This window comes from Oratosquilla oratoria, chromosome 8 (genome assembly GCF_046742065.1).
Source record: "Oratosquilla oratoria isolate Oo_2021 chromosome 8, ASM4674206v1, whole genome shotgun sequence".
NCBI lineage: Eukaryota > Metazoa > Arthropoda > Malacostraca > Stomatopoda > Squillidae > Oratosquilla > Oratosquilla oratoria.
Window position 1 is genome coordinate 51,690,395 of NC_134784.1, and position 25,953 is coordinate 51,716,347.

Sequence of the window (25,953 nt, forward strand, 5' to 3'; positions counted from 1 at the left end):
TGTAAATGCAACTTTGATTGTTCTTATTAAATTATAAGTTTCTCCAAAAATCTTATTTATATGTTTCTCAGGTGACATATTATTCATAACAATGACTCCCAGGTCCTTCTCATTTTCTACTTTTTTTTATTCCTTCTCCCAATTTTTTGCTCCTGTTATTCTGTTTTTGCTTTTTCCAAATTCCATTATACTACACTTCTTTGTATTGAACTCCATCTCCCACTTCCTACTCCATTCCTGTACTTTATTTAGATCTCTCTGTAGTGATTCACAATCTTCTTCCGTGTTCACTCTTTTCAGTAGTTTTGCATCATCTGCAAAGAAGCTCATATAGCTTTCAATTCCTTCATCCATATCATTAATATATATAGCAAACATTATTTGGGCCAGAACTGTTCCCTGCGGAACACCGCTTATTACTTCATCCCATTTTGAGTGTGGGTTTCTTATCACTACTCTCATTTTTCTTTCTTGCAAAAAGTCTTCCATCCAATTTAGTAGTTTGCCCTGTATTCCTCCTTCAGTTTCTAATTTCTTAATCAACTTCTTATGTGGTACTTTGTCAAAAGCTTTCTTTAGGTCTAGAAATGCACAGTCCGCCCATCCATCTCTTTCTTGTATTATATCTATTAGCCTTGAATAGAAACATATTAAATTGGTGACGCATGATCATCCTTGTCTGAATCCAAATTGTCTTGGATTTAACACGTTTTTTTTTTTCTAAATATTTTATCCATCTACTTTTGATAATTCTTTCACAAATTTTTGCTATTGTACTTGTTAGAGAGACTGGCCTATAGTTGTTAGAGTCTTCTTTATTTCCTCCTTTATATATAGGTACTATATTTGCTTTTTTCCAATCTTCTGGAACTTTTCCTTCTTTCAAGGAACTGTTTAGTATGCTATGTATTTTGTCTGCCAGTTCATTCCTGCATTCTTTCAGTATCCAGTTTGCTATTTCATCTGGTCCATGCAATTTTCTGACATCAAGATTACTCAAGTGTGTGAATATTTCATTCTTTGTTACTTCATAGGGCTTTCTCTTTCCATTCGTTCTCTTCAGGTTGTATGTTCTCCCTTGTAAACACTGATTTAAAATGTTTGTTCATAATTTCCGCCATTTCCATTTCCTCAATGTATTCAACTCCCTCTTGTCTTAATTTCTCCAAGTCTTGTTTGTTTTTCAGTTTATTGTTTACAAATCTGTAGAATAGTTTTGGTTGATCTTTACACTTTTCTATGATATCTTTTTCATATTTTCTCTTTTCCTCTCTGCACGTTTGTACATATTCATTTCTATAACAGGTATATATTTTCCATTTTTCAGGTCTTCTGTCTTTTTTCCATCTGGTCCAGGCTTTGTCTCTTTTGTCTTTTAACTCCCTACAACTTTTGTTGTACCAGCATTTTACATATTCTTTTTCTTGTTTTTGTCTTGGGATATACTTTTCCACTCCTTTTTTGTAAATTTTTGTCAAAATATTCCATTTCTCTTCCACTGTTGTTTCTTCTTTGTATATTTCTTCCCAGTTTTCCTTTTGAAAGAATTCTCTTATTTTATCAAAGTTTGTTTTTTCATACATCATTCTTCCTTTTCTATATTGTTCATTCCTTTTCATATATTTTTCTTCATTAAGTTCCAGTTCAATCAATATGTGGTCACTTTTACTTATTGGTGTTTTATATTCAATTTTGTCCACTATTCTAGGTTCAGATGTAATTATTAGGTCTAGTCTCGATGGCTCTTCTTCATTTCTATACCTAGTGTTCTCCTGTATCCATTGTGTCATTGTATGGTCAGTAACCATCTCAAGTAGAGCGTTTCCCCATGAGCCGTCTCCACCCTTTACTGTCATTTCTTCCCAGCAGATTTCTTTGCAATTAAAGTCGCCCATCATAACTATTCTTCCTCCCTCTTCCATTATCTTGTTTAATGCTATCTTTGTGTCCTCTAACATACTTTTATGTTCACTCTCTTCCCATGAGGCTGTTTTCGGGGGCACATAATTTATCACAAACTTTCTGCTCTTCTTATCTCTGTCTTCTACTTCCATCATTATCATCTCTACTGTATTCTTTCCATATGTGACACACTTCACGTTTATATCCTTCTTAGTCAGGAACATAACTCCACCCCCTTCCTTTTTCACGTTTCTAATCCAATAATTAAATGCATCATGTCCTACACTGTTGGGTGGTGGTGGACCTTTTAACTTTGTTTCTACAATTCCCATTATGTCTGGTTCTTTTTCCTTCAAATAATCATTCAGCTCATTCAATCCTGTTATTAATCCATCTATATTTGTGTAAGACATTCTTAGTTTTCTGCCACTTTCATTGTGTTCTCTGTTTCCCTTTTGTTTTTCTCTTGTATGTCGACTTTCTTTAGTTTCATATTCACTACTCTCCAATAGAATCGCTCTTTTTCTGACTCTGTTCCTCTCTCGTTTTTTTCCTTAGCTTCAAGTCTTTTCTGTTTTTCTTCCTCTCTTTCCTCTTTATTCATTTCTCTTTTTATCCATACCTTTTTATATTGTTCATTTGTTGCTAGTTTCCCTGTTTTGGATAAGATATTCTCAGCCGTAGTTTGTGACCTGAATTTAATCTTAATTGGTCTGGTCTTGTCTGTACTATATTTCCCGAGCCTGAATTTCATTTCGATTTGTTTCATTATTTCTGGCTCATCTTCCTGAACTAATTCTAGTAAATTTCTTACTTTTTCATTTTCCTCTTTGATTCTTGTGGTTCTATCTGGGTTATGTTTCTCTTCCATTCCTAATATAATTATACATTTCTTTCTGTCTGCTAAGTCTCTTACTATATTCTCCTTCTGTCTCATCACTTTAATAACTGAGTCTTCAGTTTGTTCATTCATTTGCTGTCCGATTATGTCAGTGAATGCATCTTTGCTATTTTCTTGGATTTTTTTTCCAACCCTCCTTGTTCTCCTTATTATTCTCCTTTAAGACTTTATTCTCCTCTTTTACTTCTTTTAACTGTTTTTTTAATTCTTCTATTTCCTTAGTTAAGTTTTTGTTCGCCTTCTCTAGTTCTTCCAATTTTTCAACTCTCTGCACAATGTTGTTAACGTGACCGAACTTAAATTCCCAGTGCTCGATCATCTCATCGAGTTTCTCTTCTAGTCTTGTTAATCAGGGGGGGGTTTGTGTCCCCCCCACCCTCTTTAAATCCCTGGAAAATATTCTCACCATCTTCTACTGTATTGCTCTTATCTATACTTCTAATCTTTACATTTTTGTTAGACATTTCATCATCGCTAAATTGGTCCGGCCCTCGTTTGTTTAGATTTCGTCTGCCTGCCTGGGCCAAGTCCTCACCTTCCTCATTTCCTTCCATTTCCCTCAGTAATCCCTCCCCTTCTCCTTTTTCCTTACTTTCCCTACACCACGAGCAATTTCCCCCCCACCCTGTAAATACAATAGGTACTTCCTTTGCTTTGGGATCCACGAAATTTCACTTTTTCTTCAGAACATCGTCTATGCCGTCCGTTCGTTGAAGTGTATGTGTGTGTGTGTGTGTATATATATATAGTCACTTCTACAATCCCTTTGTTTTAATACCCTCCTTAAATCTTTCCTATATTGCTTCTATTTTTCCCATGTTTCAGGTTGAGAGTGTAACTTTACCAGATGCATGGAACCTTTCTCCAGAGGTACAGAACCGTCTAGAGCACCGAAGGCAACGTGTTCAGAAGGTGAGTAGATAAAGTGAGGTGTACATGCTCACTCAATACCTTTGTTGTTTTCACATCACTCTTTATGTCTAGATCATTTTCAGAATTACTAAATACACGTTAGATGCCAGCTCTATTAACCATGTATGGTATTTGTAAACCATGGTATTTGTAACACAGTATTCACTTAACCATGGATCCTCTGTCTTAGAAGGGACTTGACAGGGCCATGATAACATTGCAAAAGTTGATTCATCCACCAGATGTCTTGAAAAGACCATGTTATTTTTGTATTTCACATGTAATTATTATTGCTATTTTATTATTATTGTTATTTTTATTATTACTATTATTGTTACTATTATTGTAACTATTATTATAACTATTGTTATTGTTATTGTTATTTATATATATTTAATCATGTATATATTTTTGAAGTTCATCTATTCGTGTAAATCTTCCCTCCTTATGAGAACTGCCTTGTGGTGTTGGGGTGAGGGGGAGGGGGGGCTTGCATGCCCCAATGACCTAGTGAGCAAGGTTAGAGGGGGCTTCAGCCCCTGCTCTGCCTTGGTTAGGGGGAGAGGGCTACCTATGCTTGCTTGGTTGCTAGTGAGGGACCAGGCCAAAAGATTCCCAGTGCTAGGCTACCCGTATGGGCCAAAGGTGTTGCCCACCAGAGGGACTACCATATGAGGTCATCCTGTGGTGAATGGTTGGGTGCCTAGGCTGGGATGAGTTGTGTAGGGAGGTCTTAGCTCCACTGCAGATGAATATTCACATCAAGAGGAGTGCTTTTTTAAAACGAGTAGTCTCCATGGGAACGATGTACCCTGTATGCAATGGCCAACACTCACTCCTTTTGTAATCCCAGTAGGTGGTTGCCCTTGGCCCCTGGAGCCAAATAAAATATCACATAGCATGTGGAGACAAACCACACCTAAAATCCCCGAGAAGAGGTCGACCAGGCCCTTAGGATCACCCCATCTGATTGAAAACAAAGTTAAACACATGAACAGACTGAAGATTACACTCCCCCTGCCACTATGTCCCATGTTGAAAGACCCCACAAGTCACTTGTTGAGTCTTATCTGACTATAAATAGTGGCAACCCTTGCAATAACCATGGTAATACTCCTAATGACACTCAAAGAAATAATGCAAGAGGACACCAGGGTGATAGAACTAGTGGTAAAGAAGATAGATTTACAGTTCTTTACTGTAGAAAAGTTCATCCTTCTCTTGACTATCAAAGTATTTATATAATAATAAGGAGATTTAGAAAAATACAAAGAATTCGGCTTGCTGCAGACACAAGTAAAACCTGTAACTGCTTTACTGTGTTCAGTAGTAGTTTATCTGCAAATGAAGTGTACAAAAATCTTGATGGCCATGATCTTAGTAACATGATTTTGAGACCCAATCTCTTTAGCATTAATAACCTGAATGAAGATCCAATAGATTTCATACCTAAAGTAAATGATGAAGACAATAACAATGGAACTGAGATTTGACTTTGAACTTTTTCACTTTTGCAAAAATTTACCTTTTTGACCCAAAGTGAGGGGTCATATCTCAGAAACCATTTGACCCACAGAGGTGAGACACATACCATTGAATTTGTCTCATTAAGGTCTATAAGTACAGGAATTTGCAAGAAAACAAGTCAATGGCAAAAATGACTGGTTGAATTGACATGGAATGACCCGATTGATGACTGATCTGCTGTGTCCTTGTGTGTCAGGTAGCCTGATGTAGCTGCTGTCATTCAAGAGTGCTATGGCCAACCTGACATGCTATGGATGGAGAGGAGTGGGTGTAGATAATATGCCATAGGGCATCCCATTAGTTTATGTCGCCAAATACCACCTAGTTTCCTGGCACAACCTTTATCCATTTGAAAGTGAGGGACCTTTCTGGGTTGTAATAATAATTTGTATGTTCCAAGTTTCCTCCACTGAGATGGAGATGACTAGGCCATATCCTTACTGTACACTAATATATACATATACCAAGGCCTTTTCCCCCTTTCAAGGGAGGTGGCCAAAAAGAAAAAGGCATAAAATCATTCCCACTCATTCCATCCATAAATACACTCCACTTCCCTCCACCCTCCCTCTTATCTTAGCACCTCCTGGATGACGGGTCATCCCTGCACCTTGTCCACTGCCCTGGGTCAGAGGCAGTGTTGCAAGTCACAGCACATCCACAGCAAGGCCGCTTCATTAAATCGGCGACCCCCCCCTGCCCCCCCATGCATAAAAAGAAGACAGGGAGAAATCCCTTTGGGCTACTCATTATACTACCTCACCCCCCATACCCCCACCCATTCCACCTCATGCATCACATCATCATCCATATACAACCATTCTCCATTCACCCCTGTCTTCTGTCTTCTCCCCTGTCTTTTGTCCTCTCCTGTCCTTCCTCAACAGACATTCTCCTCTTCCCCAAAGCCCCCTTCACCCCATCCATCCATCTCATCCTAGGACGGCCCCCCATGTTCACTCCCTCCACATCTACCTTCCATACCTCTTTTACTAGTCTTTCTTCACTCATTCTTTCCATGTGTCTTAACCATCCTAATACTCTTTCATCAACCCTATCTCCCAACTCCCTTTCCAGGGTGACATAACGCATCCCTGACGAAGTCCCACCTTTACCTCGAACCACTCACTCTCTCTATTTCTAATCCTGACACATGCTCTACTACTCTCGTAAAAATTCTTGACAGCTCCTAGAAGCTTTCCTCCTATCCCGTATATCCGTAAAACCTCCCACAGTGCCTTCCTGTCTACCCTGTCGTAAGCCTTTTCCAGATCCATAAAAGCCCAAAAAACATCCTTCCTCTTTCCAAAAGCTTTCTCACATATCTATTTTACCACAAAAATCTGATCTACACAACCTCTATCTGTCATAAATCCACACTGTTCCTCAGTAATTACTCCATTTCTTCCTCTCCTAATCCTCTCAATCAAGATCCTCTTATAAGCCTTCCCAACTACACTTAAGAAGCTGATCCCTCTGAAACTACTACACTCACACTTGTCCCCTTTTCCCTTGTAAAGTGGAACTATACAGGCAGTCCTTCGGCACTCTACCCTCTCTCCAGCAAACATTAAATAACCTCACCAACCAGTCCACCATCACTGTACCTCCTTTTTTTTTTTAGACAATCTGCATGGCATCCATCCAGACCAGGTGCCTTACCTACTTTCATCATCTTAACAACTGCCTTCACTTCATCCTTCCTTATTTCTCCTCCATTTTCCTCACTCATCACAGTCATTTTCTTAGCATTTCCCACTGCATCTATCTTTCCCTCCCTATCCTCCTTCACATTTAGCAACTCCCTAAAATATTCTGCCCATCTTCCCCTTACTGCCTTCTCTTCCATTATCATCTCTCCATCTGCACCTTTTACCTTTTCTTCTCTACTTGATTCACCTCCTCTTCCTCTCTTAATTTCTTTCCAATTCTTTCAATTTTCTTTATATTCATTTTGGTACTGGGTGACCATAATGTCACAGCGTACTCCAATCTTGGCCTTATCAGTGTTATTAGTATTTTCTTCACCATTTCTTCATCCAAGTAGGTACTCGTAAAAGCCACCTTTATTGATCTTAGCAAATTGTAGGATTCTCCAACAATTTTGTATATATGTTCATTAAGATACATGTCATTTGTGATGATTACTCCCAGGTCTTTTTCAGATTCCACTTTACTTCCTTTGTACTGATTTTAAGTGTCCTGATATTTTTTTATATACTTTTTCCAAATTCCATTATGCTACATTTCTTGATGTTGAAATCCACTTCCCACTTCTGACTCCATTTCCAAACTTTGTTCAGATCTCTCTGCAGTGATGCACAATTCTTTTCAGTATTTACTTTCCTCAGCAATTTTGCATCATCTGCAAAGAAGCTTATGTAACATTCCACATCTTCATCCATGTCATTCACATAAATAGCAAACATTATTGGAGCCAATACTCCCTGTGGAACTCCACTGATCACCTCTTCCCAAGTTAAACTCTTTTCTCTGAGCACTACCCTCATTTGCCTCACTGCACCTTCTATTTAACCAGCACTTGATATACATCTTTCCTGTCTCTGTCTTGGAACATATTTATCCACTCTTTCATTATAAATTTCCATCAAAATCGTACATTTTTATTTCACTTGTCTCTTCATTGTAGAGTTTTTCCCAACTCGCATTTTTTTTTTTTTTATTATTAAGTTTTCCAAAGTCCATTGTGTTATACATCAGTCTTCATTTTCTGTATTTTTCATTTCTCTCTATGTTTCCTCCTTTAGTTCAAATTCTATTGATATGTGATCACTTCCCAAATAGTGTCTTGTATTCAATTTTATCCACAATTTCAGATTCTGATGTAGATATTAAATCTAGTCTCGATGGTTCTTCATTGTTTCTCTGGTATTTTCTTTTACCCATTGTGTCATTGTATATTCTATAGTCATGTCAATATATTTTCCCATAGATCCTCTAAACCTTTCACTGTCATCTCTTCCCAACAAATTTCTTTGCAGTTAAAGTCTCCCATAAGTACCAGGAACAGCAATTATAAAGTCCTGTCATTCCGTAATTAGTAGAGAATTTATACATAATTAAAGTATGTCGGATTATTGTCTCCATTGTGTTGTCCAAAATGTTTACCAAAGTATTGACTTCATGTCACCATACATTCAACACCGTATTAAAGGGAGTTGAGATCGCAACTAAACAAATATGAAAAAAAGATATTCGCCATTGTAATCAATGGAGATATGTCAATTTGTGCCTTCTATCTTCCATTAATCTCTTCAGGTGTGCAAGAAATATGGTTTCAACAAAAGGACTAAGGAAAACCAGCCCAATGCCTGGGAGGTTCTTGTAAATCACGAGTACAAACTAGGATGGTGTAATGTTTTCAAGGCAGCCTCTTCATCATGGATGTACAACTTCAACATCATGGCTGGCTATACTGAAAAACAGCTACTGGCTTCTAAAGATACACCCATATCTTTGGCAAGAAAGAGATATCCAAGGTAGGGTTAGCTGTTGAATTTATCTTAAGAGTGGGATAAAAGCAATGAATAAAAGTTGCCTTGAAGTCAAACAGTATTAATTGTTTGTTCATACTATTGAGCTGTATTCTGTTATTTATACATTAGAATTGTAATGAATTTTAGTATAATAATTGACTACATATAATTTGTAATATATATATATATATATATATACATATATATATATATAATATATTTAGTGTGTGTGTGTGTATGCAGGTATATATGTATTTACCTAGTTGTATTTTACGGGAAGGGGAGCTATGCTTATGGTGTCCCATCTTTGTATCTCGCAGTGTCTAGTTTGCTCTTAAATTTGTGTATAGTTTTTGCATACACTATTGTTTTATCCAGTTTGTTCCAGATATCCACTCTGTGTGGATTATTATTATTATTATTATTATTATTATTATTATTATCATTATTATTTTTTTTTTTTGGTCTCTTCTATAACTGTCCTTTTTGAGTCTATGTTCCCTTGTATTTCTCTTATCCCAATATAATAAGTTCTGTCTATCAAGGACTTCTATGCCTTTCATGATTCTGTAAATGGTCAGCAGGTCACCTCTTTCTCTTCTTTGTTCCAAAGTTGGTAATTTCAATTTAGCCAGTCTCTCCTCATGTGACAGGTTTGAAAGTGTTGGAGCCATTTTCATGGTTACTCTCTGGATTCATTCAATTTTCTTTATATTCTTCTTTGTACTGAGTGACCATAGTGTAGCAGCATACTCCAGTCTAGGCATTATTAGTGTGACTAGTATTTTTTTAATCATTTATTCATCTAAATAAGTAAAAGCCACCTTTATTGCTCTTAGCAAGCTGTAAGATTCTCCAACAATTTTGTTTATCTGTTTATGAGGGGACAGGTCATTTGAGATAATTACTCCCAGGTCTTTTTCAGATCCCACTTTCTTTACTTCCTTTGTTCCAATTATATATTGTCATGATGTTCCTTTTTATTTTCCAAACTCCATCATGTTACATTTCTTTGTTGAAGTCTACTTCTCACTTTTGACTCCATTTCCAAATCTTGTATAGGTCCCTCTGTAGTGATTCACAATCTGTTTCAGTATTCACTTTCCTCTGCTAAAAAGCATCATCTGCAAAGAAGGTCATGTAACAATCCACATCTTCATCCATGTCGTTCACATAAATAGCAAACATTATTGGAGCCTTGTGGAACTCTGCTAATCGCCTCCTCCCAAGTTGAATTCTTTTTTCTGAGCACTACTCTCATCTTTCTGCCATGCAAGAAATCCTCCATCCAGTTTAGTAATTTACCTTGTATTCTCGTATGTTTTTATAATCATTTTTAATAATTTTTTGTGTGGTACTTTGTTGAAGATTTTTTGTAAGTCTAGGAAAGCACAATCAGCCCATCCATCACTTTCTTGTATTCTATTAGTCTTGAGTAGAAACAGATTAAGTTTGGCACATGATCTTCCCTGTCTGAATCCAAATTATCTCGGGTTTATTATATATATATATATATATATATATATATATATATATATATATAATAAACTCTATATATTTTTATATATATTTTTATATATAAATATATATATATATATATATATAATATATATATATATATATATAATTTTTTTTTTTTTTTTTTTGGGGTGTTTTATCCATCTATTTTTCATAAATTTTTTTCACAAATTTTGGCTACAGTGCTTGTAAGGGAGACCAGCCTGTAATTTTTTGGTTCTTTGTTTCCTCCTATATATATTGGTACAATAGTGGCATGTTTCCAGTCCTCTGGTATTTTTCCTTCTTTGAGTGAGCAACTTATGTTATATATTTTGTCCATTAATTCTTCTTTACATTCTTTTAGTATCCAATTTGCAATTACGTCTGGGCCATGTGAGTTCCAGGCATCAAGGTTCGTTAGTTGATCCATTATTTCTTTTTGTGTTATTGCTATTTCCCTCATGGATGGTGATTATACTTCATTTCCTTCATCCCAATGCTGCACTTGTGAAAACTGGCTTGAAGTGGTTGTTCATGACTTCATCCATTTCTAAATCTTCTGTATATTCTATATTCAGTGGCGTAGTTTTACCATTTCTTGTTTGTTTTTTAGTTTACCATTCACGTATCTATAGAACAGTTTGAGTTGATCTTTATGATGTATTTTTTGTAGTTTCTTTTTTCTTCTCTGTGCACTTTTACATATTTGTATGGTTGATATATATTTGCCATTTTCCTGGTTTTTTCTTTTTTTCCCTTCTTTTCCAAGTTTTATCTCTTCTTTCCCCTCACTGCATCTTCAGTTGAACTAGCACTTAATGTACAACTTTTCCTGTTTGTGTCTTGGTACGTATTTATTCACTCCTTCATTTGATATTTTCATTAAAATCATCCATTTATCTTCCACTTGTGTCTCTTTTATGAAAAAGTTTTCCCAATTTGCAATTTGAAAGAATTTCTTAAGTTTCCCAAAGTCCATTTTGTTGTGCATCAGTCTTTTCTGTATTTCTCGTTTCTCTATATTTTCTCCTTTAGTTCAACCTATATTAGTATGTGATCACTTTTTCCAAATGGTGTCTTGTATTCAATTTTATCCACTATTTCAGGTTCTATTGTAAATGTTAAGTCTAGTCTTGATGGTTCTTCATTACTTTTATATCTGGTATTTTCTTTTACCCATTGTGTCATTGTATGTTCTATAGTCATGTCAAATAATACATTTCCCCATAGATTCTCTCTGCATTGCACTGTCATCTCTTCCTAACAGATTTCTTTGCAGTTAAAATCTCCCATAAGTACCAGGTTACCTCCATACTTCAGCATCTCGATTAATGAATGCCTTGTATCTTCTAACATTTTTGCATGCTCGCCCTCTTTCCAAGCGCCCATTTTTGGGGTGACATAAATCACCATAAATTTTCTACCTTTCAAGTCGCTGTCTCCAATTTTTATCATGATCATTTCCACACTGTTTTTACCTTCTGTAACATTCATCACGTTTAAGTTTTTCTTGGCCAAAAACATGATTCCTCCTTCTTGTTTCTCATTTCAGTTTTTAATCCAATAATTGTATAACCTATGTCCAACACTATTTGGTGGTAGTGGACCCTTTAATTTAGTCTCCACAATTCACACGTGTGTATTTACCTAGTTGTATTATATGGGAAGGGAGCTATGGTCAAGGTGACCCGTCTTTGTATCTTTCAGCATCAAGTTTGTTCTTAACCCCTTCCATACGGTGCCGCACACGTAGGCGTCATGGACTTAGATCTCGGTGGCAGCAGCCAATGCCAGCCGTACGACGTGTCGTAATAATACTCGCATCATAAAATATAGTCACCGCTTATATCGATCGTTCTCTCTTCACCCGTGAATTTTGATAACCATAGAAAATGCGATTACAAAAGAATTAGAAAGAATGTCATTATGGAGGGGCGACTACAATAAATATAATCAAGACGCCGATATGGCAGCCTCGCGAATACACTCGCTCCCAATGACGCCTACGTGTGCGGCACCATATGGAAGGGGTTAATCTTTAATAGTGTTTGTACACACTGTTTCCTTATCTAATTTATTCCAGGTATCCACCACTCCATGTAGGAAGCCTTTTTTTTCAGATCTCTTCTATAGTTATCCTTTTTGAGTTTCTTTTCATGTCCTCTTGTTTTTCCATTGTCCCATTTTAATAAATCATCTATGTCTAGGATTTCCATTCCTTTCATGATTCTATAGTCAGTAGATATCCTCTTTCTCTTCTTTGTTCCAGAGTAGGTAGTTCCAATTTGGACAGTCTTTGTATGTCAATTTGGAGAGAGTTGGTGCCAACTTTGTTGTTGCTCTTTGTATTCTTTCTAATTTCTTTTCTTTTTAGTACTTGGTGTCCATAGTGTTGCAGCATACTCAAATTTTGGTCTTATCAGTGTATATATATGTATATATATATATATATATTCTTGAAAAAATATATATATTAAAAATAATAAAACTATGCAACAAACAGTAGTCATAGGTTAATGCAACTCACAGCCAAGAAACAAGGTGCTAAGTGTAAGAAAATCAGACCAGGAGTAAAAATCTGTTATGGTAGTACTGCATTGTAATCATTGATCTGGCAACACTACTGTAATCATTGATCTGGCAACACTGTGTACTGTAATCATTGATCTGGCAACACTGTGTACTGTAATCATTGATCTGGCAACACTGTGTAGGAAGGATTTAAATGGCAGCCATGTTGTTTTCCAGCTGTCAGTATTCAGCCAGTGTTCTCCTTGTAAAGGTGTGTATTAACAATTCTATATGTTTGTAACATCAGTATTATATTGTTATGAGTTATATGTATATGGGTTGTATATGTATATGTGCATAGAATACTGTTTATGTCAGGTTTGTGTGTTTACATTTATGTTTTGTGTTTGATATTCCTATACCATTTCTTCTCTCTCTGTTTTCAGAGAATGGTATAGATTTTGTTGAATAAAGCCTTGTAATAAGGTCTGTATTTTTCACAACAATTTATTCAACATAAAATTCTTATTGTGTGGTACTGGAGTTGACTCGAGGGCTACTACACCACTGGTAAACAGAGGATACAATATACACTTAGAAGATTTCTGTTGGTGATCGACGCAGCTAGACTGGAGTCCCACTGTGACCAGGTAGCTCCCTCACATCAGTTGTCCAATCGGTCAGTCGATTGGCGTTGGGGCTGGTGTATCCTGGTGTTGGTGGTTGGTCTGGTATTTTGGCCAACCATATATCCAGATGTTTTTTGAAGGTGTCTGGGGACACCCCTGTCATGTTTCTCAGTTGAGGCGGGATGCAGTTGAACAATCTTGGTCCACTGAACGAGAAGCTGTTATGAATTCTGGACTTGATGTTTAGTGTTGATCCGGGAGTGGTCCTCACATAACATAGCCTCCCTCTTCTTTGGTGGACTGATACTTGTATACCGGTGTTGGGCACCTTCTTTTCTAACACCTTCCAGATGTAGATGATGATGTAGCGTTCCCTGTGCCGTTGAAGAGGAAACAACTGCAACTCCTTCAGTCTCTCCCAGTAGTTCAGTTCCTGGAGCCCATGTATTTTGTTGGTGAAGGTCCTTTGGGGCCCTTTGATCTCCATGATTTCTGATACTTTCTGGGGAGACCAGAGCTGGCAGCAGTATTCTTGGTGTGGTAGGACTAATGATTTCCACAGGGTCAGCATACATCTTGGACTTCTTGTCTGGAAGGTACGTAGTATCCACCCTGCTAGATGCCTTGCTTTTGACGTTGCTTGGCTTAAGTGATGGGAGAAGGAGGCATCACTGCTCATGCTCACTCCCAGATCTTTCACTACGTCTTTTGCAATGATCTCTTGCTGGCCACAGTAGTAGTGTGTTGAGATCTTTAGATCCAGATGGCGACCATAGCGTAGAAGTTCGAACTTTTCCCCGTTCAGTGCCATGTTGTTCACCTCTGCCCACCTCAGAATTTCATTGAGGTCTTGTTGTAGGTTATCGGCATCTTGTCGTGTACGTATCTTCAGTTCGATTCGCGTGTCATCGGCGAAGGATGTCGCTGTAGAGTGTTTAAGGTCCCTGTCTATGTCCCCTATCATGATGAGGAACAGTAGGGGACCCAGTACAGTACCTTGGGGAACACCGCTAACAACCCTGCTTGCCTGTGAAGAAGTACCCTGTACATTCACTCGCTGTATCCTATCGGATAGGAAGCTGTGGAGCCATTTGCCTAGGGCTCCGCATATACCAAGTGCTCGCATTTTGTGCAAAAGGATCCCATGGTCCACCTTATCGAATGCTTTTGCAAAATCAAGGTATATGACGTCAACGTTGTCCCCATCTTTGGTGTCATCTAGTATTTTATCATAATGGGCAAGTAGTTGAGAGAGGCATGAGCGTCCTTGTCTGAATCCATGTTGGCCATTGTTGAATGCCTCTATGGTTTCCAGATATTCAACGATGGCTTTCCGCACTACCCTTTCCATAATTTAAATTAAATGGGATGTTAATACCACTGGCCTGTAATTCTTGGCAATGCCTTTACTACCCCCTTTGTGTATAGGGGTGATTGTGCCATTTTTGAGGGTTCGTGGTACATGTCCTGTTTGTAGGGACATTTCCCATAACAGTTTCAGGGGTACTGCTAGCTGGTGTTTGCAGTTTTTTAGCAGTTGGGCATGGAACCCATCTGGTCCTGCTGCTGCATTTGGTGCAATCTCGTTGATGGCCACTATTATCTCCTCTGTGGAAATCTCTACTGACGATAGTTGGTGTGGCGTCACCTGGTGTTCGTTGAAGAAGGTATGTGGATCCATTACCTTCATATGGTCCTTTGGTTCACTAAACACCCTTTCGTATTGCAGTCTGAGCAACTCTGCCATTTTAGTTGGGTCGCTCTCGAGTTCCCCAGCTGGATCTATAAGTGGTCCTATGGATGGTGTATTTTTTAGTTTCTTATTGGCATAGGCGTAAAAGAACTTGCTGTTCATTTGGATATTTGAGATGGCTCTTAATTCTTCTTGGGCCCTCTGGTCTTTGTGGGACTGGATGAGTTTCCTCTCAATTTCTTCCAGTTCGTTTTGGATGTTGGTGGTGGATGGTAGATGGTTGGTCTTTTGTAGTTTGACTCTTAATTTTGTTCTCCTCTTCATTAGGTTTTTCCTATCTCTTGGGATAATTTTTCTCTGTTTCTTGGTGATTGTTGATTTTGGAGGCACCATAGTTTTGCAGATTTCAAGGCATCTGCTCTGAAAGATGTCTAGGGCTCCTTCAGAGTCTTTATCTTGGAAGAGAGTTACCCAGTCGGATTGGCCTAATTCCCTTCTAATCCCATCCCACTCAATATCTTTGCTGAAGAAGTTCAGGTCATGTAGAGAGAAGCCAGGGAAGTGTGCCTTTTGTTGAGTTAATTGTTGTGTAGTGAAATGTGTTGTCATGACTTTAATGAGGCCATGGTCAGACATTGATGTCCTGGTAACTTCATATGAGTGCACCAGGTCGTAGTTATTGCTGAATAATAGGTCAAGAATGTTGTTGCCTCTTGTTGGATCCTCTATGAATTGTTGGAGATAGGCTAGATCCGCTAGGCTGATCAACTCCATTGCTTGCCTCTGTTCACTTGATGTTCCTCCTCGTATTGTCCTAGAGGGCCAGGTTATTATTGGCAAGTTTAGATCACCAGTAAGTATGACCTCGGTGTAGGGGGATGGTAGGTGGTTAAAAAGTGATTGTAATTTCCCTGAGACTTCTCTGAACAATTCCTCTGTGGTGTTTGGGGGTCGATACAGGGTTGCAATGAGTAGGTCCAGCTTCTTTACATATACAGCTAGTAATTCTGTAGTGTTGTTTGAGAAAGCAGTAAAAACCTCCGTGTTTGCTGCTAAGTCCTCCCGTATGTATAGTGCTACCCCTCCGTGACTTCCATCTACCCTATCGGCTCTGAACAGTGTGAAATTCTGGATGTTAATTTCTGCATCTAGGATAGCATCGTTGAGGTGGGTCTCAGTAAGGGCAATAAAGATAGTGTTATCATCTGCTGCTAACTCTTCGAGCATTGGCACTTTGCACTGGTTGCTTTGTGGGTAAAGCCTTCTTATGTTACCCACAAAGAAACAATTTAGTGGCAACTCCACCTCCCCAACGGCTTCCGTTCGTGTTCGTCCGTATAGGCTAGTAGCCTTGTCATTATTAATTGTGACTGCTTTTCTAGCGCTATCATCCGTTCCAAGAGTCGTTCTAAAATAGCACTCTGATCTGTCGTGGATGGTGTTGCGGCTTGGGTGATGTTGTTCTGTCCTTTATCGGTAACAGTGCTAGGCGTGCTTGGGGTAGTTGGTGGTTGTGGTGTGGTAGGTTTGTTAGGTGTGTATGTACCCAGAGCTGTATTTGGTTGGGAGTGGTCGTTATCCGTTTCTTGTGATCTCTGGGTCTGTGTTCCCTTTATGTGAGGGAATCTGCAGTTCTTCTGGTGGCATGCTCCCTTGTGCAGCGAGCGTCTGCATACAAAGGGGTGGTAGTTACCACATTTCCATCCCAAGGTGCATCCGGACCTCTTGTCTAGCCCATGCCTCATGAACTTTTGGCAGATTTTTGGATGTGATTCTTTGCATCCATTGCCCACTATACCATATTTACAATCATTCCTTAGGTAGTATTTGCATGCTTTCGGCTTCGTCTTTGTTTGGGGGTTCACTGGCCCTGTACTAGACTGAACAGATACAGTCGATGTACCAGGTGAGTCCCTCTTCTCCCTCTTGTAGTCTGCAGTCTGTGCAATGCTTGTGTTTTTATTATTAGGTTCAGCCTGATCTTTTCCTGGAACTTTGGGCTTTGCTCCAATATTGTTATGGCTGCTCTGCTTTGGTATTGCCCCATTTGAGTTGAGTTTTTGTGTTAATGTGTTATGTGCGGTATTTTCTTCTGGTTGTGTGTTTGGTGTACTAGCCTCAGGGACAGGAGAGAGTTTGTCTGCCTGTGTAAGTTCATTTTCTGATGTAGGTGAACTTGCAGCCTTTGTGCCCCTCTCTGTCTTCTGTGACTGCCATTCCACTGCTTCCTGTGCTATTTGTAGGGAGTGGTGGCTTATGGATTTAGTTTTAGGGGATCTTGGAGTTTTAGATTGTCTATTTATAGCGTCTCTGGCTTGTTTCTCCTCCGTAATTGTCGTATTGTCCCCTTCGTATTTGGAAATATAGCAACTCTCACACATAAATACCCTATTAGTTTTTATAAACCATATAATTTGATACAGTGGAAGACTAGTACATAGATAGTGAATCCAGCCTCCACAATTATTGCATCTTATGGTGTACTCAATTTCGTCATCTCCGCCACATGTGGCGCAAGCATCATTCTGGGCTTGTTTTGGTGTGACGTCAATGGCGGCCATTTTGGTGATACTTGATGGTTCCGTTATTTTTCGCCTTTATGTTGTTTGTAGACAAAAAATATCACGTTTCACTCTTTTCCAATCACTTCACTGACACTTTATCGATCGAAATTTAGTGATCTACGATTGATATCTATCAAATTGAAGCTGATTAACTTAGAAAATATAGAGCGCTTGTAAACACCACCGCTTGAAAAAAATATATGACCTCTCATATATATGCATATGGAATGCTTACTTAAACCAGAGAGGCTAGATTGTGACCCATCTTTGTCAACAGCTGCCCAGGAATGGAAACATTGGTTCAAGACATTTGAAAACTTCTTGAGTGCCCTACCTCAGGAAAACATTGACAAACTGGGTTTACTTACCAACTTTGTGTCACCAAAAATCTGAGACAATTTTTTAATGTACCACCTATGATAGTGCTATCAAAATCTTAGTCACAGTATGTAAAGCCCACAAATGAAGTTTTTGCATGCCACCACCTTGGAACTCACCGCCAGCAGGCTGGTGAATCCTTAGATGAGTACCTTCAAGCCTTGAAAATTCTGATTAAGGATTGTAATTTCTAGGCTGTAACAACTGTTCAATATTGTGAAGAGTCCATCCAAGACACCTTTATAAGTGGGCTGCAGTCACCAGCAATAAGGCAACACCTCCTGGAGAATAAAACTCTGGACCTATCCACTATGTTTGATCAAGCAAGAGCTTTGGATTCAGCTCAAAGGAATTCTGAAATGTACGGTACTCGGCCATCTCAAGTGGTAAGTGCTGCAACTCCTGACCCAAGTACCAGCCGAGAAGTTACTGTTGAGCCTGCCCCTGTGGCTGCTGCTGTAGGTGCTAAGTGTTTCTTCTGAGGACTTTCACGGCATCCTTGCTCAAGGTGTCCCGCATGTGAAGCAGTGTGCCATAAATGTCAGAAGAAAGGTCACTTTGCCAAAGTGTGCAGAGCCAAACCATCAACAACAGCTAATGCACATATAGACTCCAGTAACTATGCAACACTAGCAACAGTTACTTCTGCAGCTACCCCAAGTTCACTCTCAAAGGCAGTTGTAAAAGTCTTTATCAATGGATCAGAGGTGAATGGACTTCTTGACAGAGGCAGCTGTGAGTGTTTCATTTACCCAGACCTAGTTAAGCACCACTCCTTGATCATCCATCACTCATCGGGTGCAGTGTCTATGGCATCAACATCCATCTCTACTCAGACATCAGGGTTTTGCCAAGTGGACCTCAGAGTTAATGGCCAGGATTATAAAGGTATGTGTTTAATGGTTTTGCCACAACTGTGCTCAGATGTCATTCTCTGTCAAGACTTCCAGAAGATGCATGATAGTGTTTCCCTGAGGTATGGAGGAGACCTACCTCCTCTTGTCATTTGTGGACTTATTACCATAAAGGTGGACCCACCAAAGCTGTTTGCTAACCTTACAGCTGATTGCTATCCTATATCAGCAATGTCACGCAGCTATTCACATAAGGACCGGATGTTTGTCGAGAAAGAAATTCAGAGATTGCTGAAGGAGGGTATAATAGAACCTAGTAATTTTCCCTGGCGTGCACAAGTTGTTGTTGTCAAAGATGCACTCAGAAAGTGGCGACTGTTCATTGACTACACAGAGACTATAAATTCACATTGCTTGATAACTACCCCCTACCTCGTATCGATGATGCAGTGAATAAAATTGCTCGGTACAGAGTTTTCAGCACTATTGATTTACAAAGTGCCTATCATCAAGTTCCCATTAGAGAAAAGGATAAACCTTACACAGCATTTGAGGCTGGTGGTGGCCTGTACTAGTTTACTCGTATTCCTTTTTTGGATCACCAATGGAGTAGCCTGCTTCCAGTGGATCATGAATTCATTTATTCAAGAGGAACAACTCCCTGGAACTTTGCATACTTGGATGATGTGACCATTTGTGGCATGACACAGGAGGAGCATGATGCTAACTTCATTAAGTTCCTGGAGGCTGCCAAGAAGAAAAACATAAGTTACAATAAGGAAAAGTGTACATTTTCAACAAAACGACTTAGCATTCTCGGTTATGTGGTAGGTGGTGAAAAACATCCAGACCCTGAACGACTTCAACCCCTATGGGAATTGGCAGTGCCTCAAGACAAGAAGTCACTCCACTGAACCCTGGGCCTTTTTGCATACTACTCACACTGGATATATGACTATTCGAGCAAAATCCACCCCCTGAGCACCACCACTGTATTCCCTGTGACCAAGGAAGCAGAAGCGGCCTTTAACACTCTCAAGCAGGACATTGAAAATTCAGTAGTTCAAGCAATCGATGAGTCACAGCCGTTTGAAGTAGAAACTGATGCTTCAGAATTTGCCATTGCAGCAGTTCTCTCCCAGGATGGATGTCCAGTAGCTTTCTTTTCAAGAACACTGCAAGGACCAGAGAAGTGCTATGCTTCTATAGAAAAAGAAACCCAGGCCATCATTGAAGCAGTTTGCCATTGGAGGCATTACCTGATGGGCAGGAGTTTCACTATAAGGACTGACCAGTAATCTGTGAGGTTTATGTTTGAAAAGGAGCATAAGAGTAAGATAAAGAATGATAAGATATTACATTGGTGAATGGAACTATCTTGCTATGACTTTGAGATTATGTATCAACCTGGTCCAGAAAATGTTTCCCCTGATATATTCTCTAGGTCCCACTGTGGGGCAGCATGTGATGGACAGGAATCTCTAGTAACACTCCACAAAGCTTTGTGTCATTCTGGGGTCACCCGCTGTACCATTTTGTTAAGTCTAAGAATATGCCCTACTCAGTGGAAGATGTGCAACAGGTGACTAGATCATGTAAAGTATATGCAGAAGTTAAACCAAACTTTCATCAGCCAGAAAGGACTCATCTCATAAAAGCTACTCAGCCTTTTGAGTGATTGAATATAGATTTCAAAGGACCTTTGCCCAGTACTGACAGAAATCGATATTTCCTTAACATTGTAGATGAATACTTTAGATTTCCTTTTGTACCTTGTGCAAATATGACTACTTCGACCGTAATTAGCTATCTTTCTCAGTTGTTTTCTATTTTTGGCATGCCTGCCTACATTCACTCAGACAGGGGATCATTCTTTCCTGAGCAAAGAACTGCAAGAGTTTTTGATTAGTAAAGGAATTTCCTGCAGCAGAACCACAAGCTACAACCCCCAAGGAAATGGCCAAGTGGAGCGGTTTAATGGTACAATATGGAAAGCAATTACAACGGCTCTCAAGTCCCGTGGTCTACCTACTCAATATTGGTAATCCGTTCTACCTGATGCTCTTCATTCCATTTGTTCGTTATTATGCACGACTACGAATGCTACCCCACACAAGAGGCTGCTGAACTATTCATGTCGCTCCTCTACTGGAGCTTCAGTGCCCTCTTGGTTATGTCATCCTGGACCAGTTCTCCTGAAGTGTCATGTTCGGATGAGCAAGACACACTTTGCTGAAGAAGTGGAGCTCCTTCAGGCGAATCTGCATTATGCCCACATTTGCAACCAAAGAGGTGAAGAGACTACAGTATCCACTTGGCACTTAGCCCCAGTTGAGACCCCTGTTAATGAAGGATCCCAAGATACCCCTGTGGATGCTGTAGAAAATGTCCCTGCCTCCCCAAGGGAGCCAATTAATGTTACTCCTACTGAAATGGGCGACACAGCTCCACATGATACTTCAAGACCTCCAGGCCTTGCCCAACCTGGTGAGGAGGCTCCTGCACAACAAAGGTCTGGTTGTATACGTCACCCACCTAACTGCCTTGATCTGTAATGACTGTACTAGATTTTTTTTTAGGTAGAGGGAGAATGTTATGGTAGTACTGCATTGTAATCATTGATCTGGCAACACTGTGAACTGTATATGTGCATAAAATACTGTTGTTTGTTTATATTATGTCAGATTTGTGTGTTTATATTTATGTTTTGTGTTTGATATTCCTATACCATTTCTTCTCTTCTCAGTTTTCAGAGAAGGGTATAGATTTTATGTTGAATAAAGCCTTGTAATAAGGTCTGTGTATTTTTCACAACAATCTGGTTGGATGAAAAATAATCATTAACATCAAATGATTAGTATGAAGCTCATTCATTTTTCATAAAAATAAGTCATTATATGATATTTAAATTCAAGGATTATGATTTTCTTTTTTGAGACTTTATTAAAGTAAAATTAAATGAAAATTCAGAGAAATTAAAGGATATTTGGTCTTCAGACATTGTTCATTCTGAAGAAAATACACATGAGACAAGAATAGGGGTATGATGAAATTATTATTATCATTGTGACTTTTAATTTCATATTTTCTTACAGACTATCAGTTGCTGAGCTGGATAGAATAAAGAATTCCGAAAACAGGACATTGTTCTTTTTGATAACTCGTCATCCACTTCACCGTCTTGTGTCTGCATTTAGGTATGAATACTCTTATTAAAAAAAAAATCTTGTACGTATATTACAATTAGGTAGATACCAGATGGGTTTCCTTAGCATAGGATGGACCAATGTGGTGTAAATAAGGAGTTTTTATTTTTGTTCTTGTTTTTGTTCTCGTTCCTGGGGCAGAGATGACCCCTACCCTACAGACCCCTGGTCAGACCCTCAGTCCTCCATCCTCTCCTGATATTATTAAATTTGAGAAGGCATTGGGACAGGGACTGCCTTGAGCTTTTACTATATAACCTCAGCTAGGAGCAGCCACATCAACTCTCTAGACTTGTTGAATTGCTAGCCAGACTCAGAAGGAAGAACTAGTTATCTTTTTTGAGCTGAAGAAATATGACTAATATGTCTATGGATGACTATTTACATTGGATATGGATCACAGGCCACTAATTGCAAGGTTCAAACCAGGAAAACCAACTATGATCCTAGCTCCTGACAGACTGACATTCTGGGCTCTATTGCTGAGCCAATTCGACCATCAGGCCAAATTCCGGAAGAGAGCTTACTATGCTAACACTGATTCACTGAGCTGTCTGCCTGCTAACAATGATTCACAATTCAATAGGGAAGAAAGTGACAATGAGTCATTGGTAGTCTGTGCCATTGTAGACACCCAACAACAGTCACTCTTCTGACAATAACTCCTTTGCTTGTGAATCAACAAAAGATCCAGTTATTTCTTGAGTACTTCAATTTACTCAGTGATGGCCACCTAGGAAGAGCAACAAAATAAGTGAAATGCAATGCTATCATTAACTTGTAGAATTGCTGTCAGTCGTCAGCTGTTCCTTGGTATTGAGTTTCCTAGTACTGTAATGATATCTGCCAGTCTTCATCGGCAACTTCTACATTGCTTGACAAACAAAATGTATACCAGCCAGGCCAACCTGGCATACATATTTTGTCAATTTTGGTATCACCCTCTAAGAAAAGTAATTTTCACACCAATTTTCTATGCCAGCCTACATCACAGCAGTGTGGGCAGAGCTTCAATGCCAGCTACAAATGAGAATACTCAGTCTTGGCCTTGCCACTGTAGGGAGAGGTTCTGTGCTTTAGTTATCTCGAGTGATTCCACCTGTGTACCCACACTGCTGTCCCCTCTGATGCCCCCAGCTGTGTGTATGTGGGGAAAACTAAGGATTTGAACTCTGAAACTATTGCCCAGATAATTGCACTAAAATAATCCAGTCACCAAACAATGGAAATAGCACAGCAAATGTATGAGAGGAGTATTAGACAATTGTAAAACATGAACATTAAACAAATCCAGTTTGTTTTCTTTGAGTTTTCTTGCTGTCACACATGGATTTATTTCAAGTTCATGTTTAACAATTGTCTAGGTCCATTTATCACTCTTTTAGACCTCCCAGGCTTCTTTAGCTGCATAGGAGGGGTCTTGCCATCACCCTGATGAAACCTGGCATCCCAGTTTCTAACACTCCTCTCACACACGCCTATCTGCTGTGCTATTTCCTTTGGTGACCAGGTTGTTTTAGTGCAATTATCTGGCCAGTGGTTTCAAAGCTCAAATCCTTAGTTTTGCCCACATTCACACAGCTGGGGGAGTCAAAAGGGACAGCAGTATGGGTACGGAGGTGGAGTCACGTGGGGCAATTGCAGCACAGAACCTCTCTGTACAGTGGCAAGGTCAACACTGAGCCTTCTTATCTGTAGCTGGTAGAGAAGCTCTGCCGATGCTGCTGTGATGTAGGCTGGCATAAAAAAATGGTGCAAAAATTACCTTCCTTTGAGGGTGATACCAAAATTGACAAAAATGTATGTAGGATTGGCCCGCCTGGCATACATTTTTGTCGAGCACTGTAGAATGACTTCACCTTGTACATTTCAGTATACAATAGATGAAAACTTGCTGGAACTGCAGTTTCCTGGCTTATCATTGATGAAGATGCAGAAATAATCTGTTTCACCTGCATACTGTGTGGTGAATGCTAAAATAAGCTGCTGAAAATAGCAATTCATCCATGGATGCTTCCAGAGAAACTGGAGTTGTCTACATCTGGACAATGTGGTAAACTTTCTTGGAACTAACTGGCTAATTTTGACCAATACATACTTGAAATATCCCTGCATTCATGCAACCCAGTTGGTCATGGCTTTGGTGATAGTTGTAGAGTAAAGTAGGTAAGTAAATGTTTTGGGGGAGATGGAAAGTAATACACAAGATATCTGAGGGTGAATGTAAACAGAAGTTGTATGAAGCAGTGGTTGTATTCATGGTACTTTATGAAGCATGATATAATTTGAGAGAGACAGAAAGAGATTAAATGTGTTTGAGATGAAGTGTTTGAGAAGTATGGTAGGTGTTACTAGGATGGATAAGATGAAAGATGTGGTGGTGTGGTAGAGAACAGGGGTGGAAAAAGTGTTGTCAGATAAGGTGATTTAAAGAATGTTGAAGTGGTTTTGACATAAAGATTGAGTGAAGAAAAACTAGCAAAAATAAGTGTAGGAAATAGAAATCGATGGAGTGAACTTAAGAAGACCAAGAATGGTTTTGACATAAAGATTGAGTGAAGAAAAACTAGCAAAAATAAGTGTAGGAAATAGAAATCGATGGAGTGAACTTAAGAAGACCAAGAATGAGGTTGATGAATAGGTTAAAAGGATCAATGAATGCAAGAGGAATGTGTCAAGTGAGGAAGAGAGTGGAGAAGATAGGAGTGAATGGAGAGTGGTTGTAAATGGATGAAGAAGAAATGACATGGGCCCCAAAGGGATGTGTTTCTTATGTGCTCCATAAATTTTTTGAGTGGATGAGGGTTAGGGTGTTGCCATATAATGAAGTGATTTGGATAAACCAGCTGTAGTTGTTGGGGCCCTGCTGTAGAGGCACAATGTATCAATGTATTACTGTGCAGTGTGGTGGGGAATAGGGTTGACCCTTAACAAGATCCTAAGATGAAAGGGGGTGAAAATTTTGTTTTGGGTGTTGTAAGATGGGTGCATGCTTTTACTTGGCACACCATCCTTATTAGGGGGTAATGGCCATTGTTATATTTTCATTTAGTTATTTAGTTATTTTCATTCCTCTTATACATTCCCCATTTCACTATCAGACATTTTGGGAAAATTTTGTTTGAAGCCTGAAGTCCCTAAATGAAATCTACTCTTCAGTCATTACAGTATTGTCTTTTGAAGTGTCATATGAAAGTATAACAACTCTTTAATCAGTAAGTTTTTCTGTTTGGAAGCTTATGATGTCAATTTTGTGGTAACTGAGTAAAGAGTAATTATGCATGTTTTACTAATAACTGAAATTTTAATTCACAGGGATAAACTCATGGGTGGGAAACGTTTTTACACAGTCTTGGCCAGGAATATCATCATGCATCATGGTGGTGCAACTGCACTGGCCAAAGCTGGAAGAACACCAGTGCCAACATTTCCCCAGTTTGTCCAGTATCTACTTGATGAAGCGGCCAAGGGCAATCCACTTGATGAACACTGGGTGCCTGTGAACACTTTTTGCACACCATGTTTAATAGACTTTGATGTTTATGCCAAGGTAATTTATCTTTGAATATTTATCTATCTATATACCAAAAGACTTCTTCCTATCACAAGTGAGGTAGCCAGCCAAGGCTTTCATCCACCCTCCACCCATCCCACACCCATCCAACACCCATTTATTTCCCTTTTAAAGATTATCTCTTAGCTCCTTGTGGATGAAGGGCCATTCCTACCCCCTTTCCACTGCCTGGATTAAAAGTAATTTAGCAAGACACAGCACATACAGCCACAGCAGGTCCCAATAGCCTGAGTTGGTTTATCTCCCCTGCTTCATTTACATGGCAACCCTCCCTAGTCATCTCTTCATTAGTAAATAGAATAGCC

The 25,953-nt window shown here is 39.1% G+C and overlaps 1 protein-coding gene and 1 pseudogene across 3 annotated transcripts in view; both read left to right on the forward strand.

Moving 5' to 3' along the window:
• The window catches only part of LOC143027714 (carbohydrate sulfotransferase 11-like), a 150,776-nt gene that overhangs the window by 102,339 nt on the left and 22,484 nt on the right, over nt 1-25,953 (forward strand). For all 3 annotated transcript variants that reach the window (XM_076189182.1, XM_076189184.1, XM_076189183.1), the window contains exons 4-7: nt 3,629-3,715; nt 8,522-8,742; nt 21,964-22,065; nt 25,390-25,624. In XM_076189182.1, coding sequence (XP_076045297.1) covers nt 3,629-3,715; nt 8,522-8,742; nt 21,964-22,065; nt 25,390-25,624 — 645 coding nt within the window. The remainder of the gene's footprint in view (nt 1-3,628; nt 3,716-8,521; nt 8,743-21,963; nt 22,066-25,389; nt 25,625-25,953) is intronic.
• LOC143027715 (uncharacterized) lies at nt 17,859-18,496 on the forward strand (annotated as a pseudogene).